Source organism: Acomys russatus, chromosome 19, assembly GCF_903995435.1.
Source record: "Acomys russatus chromosome 19, mAcoRus1.1, whole genome shotgun sequence".
Lineage (NCBI taxonomy): Eukaryota > Metazoa > Chordata > Mammalia > Rodentia > Muridae > Acomys > Acomys russatus.
The window spans coordinates 16485287-16492340 of NC_067155.1; the positions used below are offsets into that span (position 1 = coordinate 16485287).

The 7054-nt window shown below is 46.1% G+C and overlaps 1 protein-coding gene across 1 annotated transcript in view; it reads left to right on the top strand.

The window, feature by feature from the left end:
- LOC127203776 (cytochrome P450 2B1) overlaps positions 1-2643 on the top strand; it is an 18107-nt gene extending 15464 nt beyond the window's left edge. The window contains exon 9 of the mRNA XM_051162642.1: positions 2339-2643. Within this exon, the coding sequence (XP_051018599.1) occupies positions 2339-2520 (182 nt within the window). The 3' untranslated portion in view covers positions 2521-2643. The remainder of the gene's footprint in view (positions 1-2338) is intronic.
- The last annotated feature ends 4411 nt before the right edge of the window (positions 2644-7054 follow it).

The following is a 7054-nucleotide window of genomic DNA, read 5'->3' on the forward strand; positions in this document are numbered from 1 at the left end:
TCTTTTTTGGACAAATAGAATCTCAAGTCAGTTCATAGTTTGGTTGCCTAGTGTCTTTGGTTAGTTTGTTACACACAGAAGCTGCCTTCAGCCAAATTCAGTCAGTTTAATGGACTCCATAGGATGTAAACATGGAGTCTTTGTGTTCAGGTTTTTATCTTTTAGGGAAAGGGATGTCCCAGAAACAATTCCTCAGCCTTTACTTGTCCTACCCTCCATTCCCTGAACACTCTCATCCTGGGGATGAAATCCAGGGATGTGTTCATGCTAAGCAAGTTCAGTCCCAAAGAGCCCACGCCTCCAGCCCTTCTCCAGAACATTCTAGAAGGTGCTCTCTGGCTGAGCCTCTTTGTCCTTATCCCCTCGCTGGGGGATTGTAGGCAAGTGCTGTCCTGCTGACCCATATCTCAGCTAAGAATTGTCTAGTCTTGAGTGGCCAAGGGACTTCAGTGACCCTGGGCTCAGCCCTGGCTCCTGGATTTGTCTAGTGTTCCCGACCCGCGGGTCCAGTTATTCGTGGAGTGGCAAGGAGGGTCGCGACCTGTGAATAAAGAATGGACGAGAACAGAGACATGGGCCCAGGAAAAACTTGCTTATCGAGGGCCGTTTATTATAAGGGGGTATCCAAATTTATAATAAGCTTCTGAAAGGGCGGGGGTGAGAAGGAATGCAGTGGAAAGTTACAAAATCTTTTGGGCCAGGCCCAAGGACAGCAGGTGTGGAGTGGGGCGACTATACAGAAGTCTCGATACACCGAATGTTCTCTTTCTCAAGGTCAGGCTGGATCTTTGTGGTAGCCAGGCAGAACAATTATCTCAAGTATGCAGACAGCTGTGGCTTTCAGCCAGCAGGGCCTCTCAGCCACTGGGGCAGGTCAGGCAAGGTCCTATGGCTCCTGACAGTCTAGTGTGATGGGCTTTTCTCACATTTCATCTTCAGAGCTGGAGACTTGTAGGGCAGTGAGATAAAAGCGGATTGTCTGTGTAACAGTCCCAAGTTTAGGAAGACAGGGATGTGGAGGAAAGAGACGCAAGAGCAAGACATGGAGCGAGTGCTTGACAAGCTATGGTTTGACAGGGAAGGAGGAAGGGTTAGGGTGCTAGCTAGGGCGTTTAGAAGAAGCAGGCAGAAACAGAATAGATAAAAAGACACATAGTGATGACAGGGACAGACAGACACCGGTCCAGGTAGACTGCTGTGGGCCACAAGCAAGCGATCAAATGAGGGGACCAGCAAGCCGAACGGACAGTAGAGCCAAATAGACATGGAAGGTGTCCATGGGGACATTGTGTCGAGAAATAAGTCATTAAGATGTTCTGGAAAAATCTGGGTCACAAAACCTGTCCTAGAAGAGCCATCTCAGAGCTACTCCACAATTTCCAAGCTCATGCCGCCTAAATTCTGGAAAGGAGAGGCTCAGAAGAATAGGGTGCTTTTCCTAGACACCCCAGCACAGGCACAATTTCCCAACAACCTGGAAAGCACAAGGGTCGCTGGGAAATTCCTCCTGCACCTGGAAGTCCTGAGGTGGGGGTCAGCTGCAGATTGAGAATCACTGAGGTACAAGGGCAGGTGCTGGTGCCGCTCCCTGGGATTTCAGGCTCCCATTGCTCTCTGGTGCGTCCTCATACCTGAGGTTACAAACCGGCAAGGGCACCTCATACCTCTGAGAACACAGTGGGTGCCATAGGCACCTTGTCATGTGCACCTGACCACTCTCAAGTGTATGAACCATTGGGATTGTGTTTGGGCATTTGTTGAACTCAAGGTGAATAAGAAAAGTTCGGGGAAATGGAGAGAGAAGGAAGTGGAGAGAGGGAGAGAAGAGAAAGAAGGGACACACACACACACACACACACATGCACGCACGCACGCACACACACACACACACACAGAGGCCTTGTTATGTAGCCCAGGCTGTTCAGATCTTCTCAAGACTCCGTCTCCAAATTACAGGCATGCGCCTCTATATCCTGACCACACAGCAATCTTTCTAAACAGCACCTTAGCCCTCAGGGCAGCCCTATGAGATGGGTATCCATCTCATCATGGGAGAAATGGTGGACACTGAAGATGCTGTGTTGTAAATGTTTACACAACCACACTTCACATCTACTCTAAGTGGGTTCTTACAGTTCTGGAGCAAGGGCCTTGGTAATCTAACAAAAGCTACCGACAGTATGGCCCGCCTTAATATTCTCAATTGAATTGCAGTTTGAGGGTCAAACCCACTTATTCATTGCAATGGGCAGAGTTGTCTAAATGGGTTTAGGGATGGGACAGTCCAAAGGTTGTATGCTGGCCTGGGGCTGACATGGCTCGCCTTCTGTGCCCACAGGAAAGCGCATTTGCCTTGGCGAAGGCATCGCCCGCAATGAGCTGTTCCTTTTCTTCACCGCGATCCTCCAGAACTTCTCCGTGTCCAGCCCTGTGGCTCCTAAGGACATCGACCTCACTCCCAAGGAGAGCGGCATCGGCAGAATACCCCCAACATACCAGATCTGCTTCCTGGCCCGCTGAGTGGGATGAAGTGGCCAGGTGTCCCTACCTCTGTTGAGAATGGTCCCACCTTTCTGCCTCTGAGAGGCCTGCAGGAAACCAGACCCTGGGTCATTGCTCACATCCTCCCACCTATGGCGGCTTCTCCAAAGCTCTGAGGTGTGTTCTTCTTTCCTGTGAATTGCACTGGAGAAATAAATCAAGTGCCTTTCTTGATGTGCGAACAGGGAATCCTGCAGGCCACATCTCACGCTGAGTCACTTCTCTGTTTCTCCCAACAGCTGCAGACCCCATTCACCAGCCCTGTGTGCTCCATGATCTGTGCTGATGGACTCTGTAGATAGTCTGAGTTTTATGTCTACAGATGTGCCTAATATGTATGTCTCACTTAAATGGAATCACATGATGTGTGATCTTTGGTGTCTGTGTCTTATTTTCTTGTGTGTTTTACTTCACACAATATAATCTAGGTTCCCGTATCCTCCAGGCCACAGTCACACACCTTCATGGGATTTTCTCGTCTTCCATCTCAGCATCCTCTTCCTATACCTGCTCTCTAGGCAGAGGCCTCCTCGTCCTGTGGCTCCTGAGCTGCACAATTTTTTAACACCAGCTTCAGGTTCCCATGTTTCTTTTGAAATCTCCCAAGAATCACACCAATGCCTGAATTAATCAGGGTTTTCTAAAGGAAAAGGAGTGTCAGAGTCAGTCAGTCAGCCTGTCGGCCTGCCTCTCTCTCTCTCTCTCTCTCTCTCTCTCTCTCTCTCTCTCTCTCTCTCTCTCTCTCCCTCATGTATGTGTATGTATCTATGATATCTATCATCTATCTATCTATCTATCTATCTATCTATCTATCTATTTTTCTATCTATCTACCTGTCTGTCACCTATCTGTGGGATTTATTAGACTGTCTTACAGGCCAACAATGACTCTTCCATAATGCAAAGGCTGAGAATTAAGTTGTTGTCCATACATGAGGCTGCCGGTCTCAGATGTTCCACGTGGTGCCGCAGTCCTGGAAGATGCCTGGAGAGCCAGCTGCTGGTGTTTCAGCCTCTGTGGAAATCCAGACAGGCCAAAAAAAAAAAAAAAAAAAAAAAAAAAGCACAATTTCCTTCTTTCATGGGTTCTGCCAATGGAAGTTGTGACCCAGGCTGAGGGTGGATCTTCAGATAATCTGATCAGGACACTTTCTCACAGCAATGCCCAGCAGCTTAGATTTTAGTTGATGCCAGATGCAGTCAAAGGAACACTTAAGAGCAGCCACCACAGTGTCCAGACCCCTGACCTCCCTGACTCAGGATTCTCAGAGGGTGCAGAACATGAAGCTAGTTTACCTTGGGCATGTAAATCACACTTTCCTGATCCAAACGAGCTTCATTGCTTTCAGCTGACTGGAAGCACAGATGAGGGTTGAAATTTTCAGTTTGAAACTGAAGTTCCTGACTCCTTCAACATGGTGCCTCCCAAAATGAAATGATTGGCAAAAATCTAGCACCCCAGCATCACAGAAACAAGGGAAATATGTCTAAGTTTGCTAAGGTAACATTCATTTGGTGGCACAGACTGGTTCCCACTAGAATATTGAAGGATGTTGTTTGGGATTAAACTCTTTGTTTAGAGATTTATTTTTTCACACTCAGGGCTGCTTTAATGGGCATCAGCTTGGATGTAACTGAGTTATAATATTGTCTGGCTTTCCTTTTGGAAGTAAGCATTCTTATATTTCCTTCATATCATATTTTTGGAGAAAATATAGAAATAATGTTCCCGTTCTTGGAAGATACACTGACATACGTCATGTCAAGAAAAACATTTAACTTTTCATATAATACACTCTGGAGATTTTCTTTGGAATTTTGATGATCCACTGGACGGTGAAGCTGCAGCGCATCATTTGTGAGACATGGAAGATTTTTTTTTTGAGACAAATTGGATGAGTACATCAAATGCTGTGTCAGATGAAAAAAGGAGAGATCACAGATCTGAGCATTTTGTCACAGTGGTCTCTGATCTGAAACAGCTTGAGGTAGCAGTCTTCTCAGTCTCACAGTCCCTGTCAGCCCCTTGGGAGTGTTCGAGTCCTGTGACCATGCCGTCCTAAAGAAGACCCCTCCCCCTGACGACCTCACTGTAGGTGGCAAACAACATAACATGGCAAAGAAAGTGTGTCTGGGCATCAAAAGGGTTGCGTGGTTCCTTTTAACACATTCACTGAAACTCCAGTCTAGGCTGCCTGCTGGGATTCCTCTGCAGTTATAATGAACTCATCAGTGAGGACAGCTCTTGCTTCTGTTCCTCCAACAGTTGGTGTCCTGCACGAGTGATGTAATGACACGTTCAGTGTGACCGTCAGATCCGCAGTAAGAAGCCTACTATCGACTGTGATTGGATGCACATTCTCTTAGCTTCTCCCATGAATGGCATAGTCATTTACTGTAGATCTTACTTAAATTCACATTTTACTTAATTAAAAAAATACCTTGGGAAACTCTCTGTAGTAGAACTGGATACTTATCTAGTCAGGAATGACTTTAGATTTCAACGTCACCTCCAGGGCCCTGAGATAGCAACTGTTCATTATCACGTCCACTTCATGCAGTGCTGAAGGGGAAATCTAATTCCTCATGTGTCCTGAGGATGTACTCTATCCGCCTAGCCCATGTCCAGCTGGTCTTGCCCTGTAATGTTTATGTAGCTCTGTACATGTTCCTGTTGTCCGCACGGGCGCCTATGGTTCAGTTTTCCTCTTCTCTGCCGACGACACGTGTCTTTCCGGGTTCTACATTTGTCACAACCTCTTTTGTCAAGTGTCAATGTAAGGAAGACACAATTTGTGCCATAGAGAACAAAGTTCCTCATCCATTGTAACCTGGGTCAGTACACATCAGCTCTCCACATTTGTACCCGTATGCAGCCTACAACTGAACGGTAAATAACAAAGCTGGTAACTTACGTGGCGCTCTACGGGAAAGTCTTTTAAACATGACAGCGTTGGGGTAGTGGGATAGAACGAACGTCTTTTGTTTGCGTGCAGGGCGTGAGTTAATTTTAGTGGAGAAAGCAGTCCAGAGCGGTAACTGCTGAATATTCCCTCTGACATCGATGCCGACATTTAAATGCCGCTGTAACTGCATTTAGAAGTGAGATGTGAACGGGGAAGGTGGCTCAGCACCAAAGGGCACTGGTCTTTCTTCCAGAAGATCTGTGGACATTTTCCAGCCCCTATATGGCGCCTCACTATCATTTGCTATTCTGGTTTCATGGTGTGCAGTGTCTTTTTTTCTGAACTCTTGGGCAGCAGACACACACCTGCAGTTTAGATGAAACACACATACACATAAAATGAAAAAGAAAAATGACGACGCAAAGCTCCGCATCTTCAGAGTACATGTTTACTGAGATGTATAGACTTCAAATCTGGTCACTTATTGTTTTTAAATGTTATTTGTAAATAATAGAATTAACACAATAAAGCAACAACAACAACAACATCCAAAGTAAGATGTTTAAAATGTGATCAGATCGATCTAGTTTTACCTTTATACTATGTTTTTGTTGAAAAATACTTCTTACCAGTTTACTTGTTTGAAAAGTTGGTCTTTAGTTGATGGTGACGTTTTTGGGAATTGTGAAATGCTTAAAAAGCATGAGGTTGGTGATAGCAAGATACTTGGATTGGGTTTATGGTTGTATCCTGGCCCCATCTCTCTCTTGCACAATCATTTCTTTGTTTGCTTCTGATATTTGACCAGTGACAATTTTCCCACATCAAACCTGTAGCCCAAACTGGCAAGGAATGCTAGTCTAGCACCCAACAGCCCCCACTTCTGCTCCTGATTTCCTGCTTTGGTTGTTTTGTCTGTGCCTGTGGCTAAGTGTCTGCTCCAAAGCATAGATATAAACAGATGAAAAATATTAAATGGGATTAGGAGTCTTCTCAGTGTTAGGCACACATGCTTGCCCCTGTGTCGTGTTATGTTGGAGCAACAAAAGCCTCACCAGCTTCCGGTGATGTGTTATTGGAGGTTAATTCTTCTGAAATGTCTAGTAATCATAATGACCCGGTGTCTGGTAATTCTCCTTCGTTAAAAAACTGAGTAAGACCGTGTTTCCTCCTGCAGCACTGAGTCTAAGGGGGGGGGGGGGGGGGAGGAAAGAGACACTGTCAGAGAGGGCATTCAGAGAGCTCCAGGGGCTGTGAGACAACCGGCAGGAAGTGATCAACCGTGACAGTGAGCAGAGTCTCCAACTACCCCTCTACCAGGCTAAAACCTTCCTCTCCTAATAGTGCCGCTCTCTACAGACAGGCATTCAAAGATGGCGATCTATGGGGACCATGCCTAACCAAACCACTCCACTCCACTCCATTCCCCGGCCCCTGGAGGCTTGTAGTCATCACACAACGCAAAATGCATACTGTCCGGCTTGAAAAGTCTGCGTGGCCTATCAACAGTCTCAACAACGTGTCCAAAGTTCAAAGTCTCTTCTGAGACTCTTGCAATCTTTTAACGCTAATACCCCATAAAAACCAAAATAAATAGAGCCGATCGTA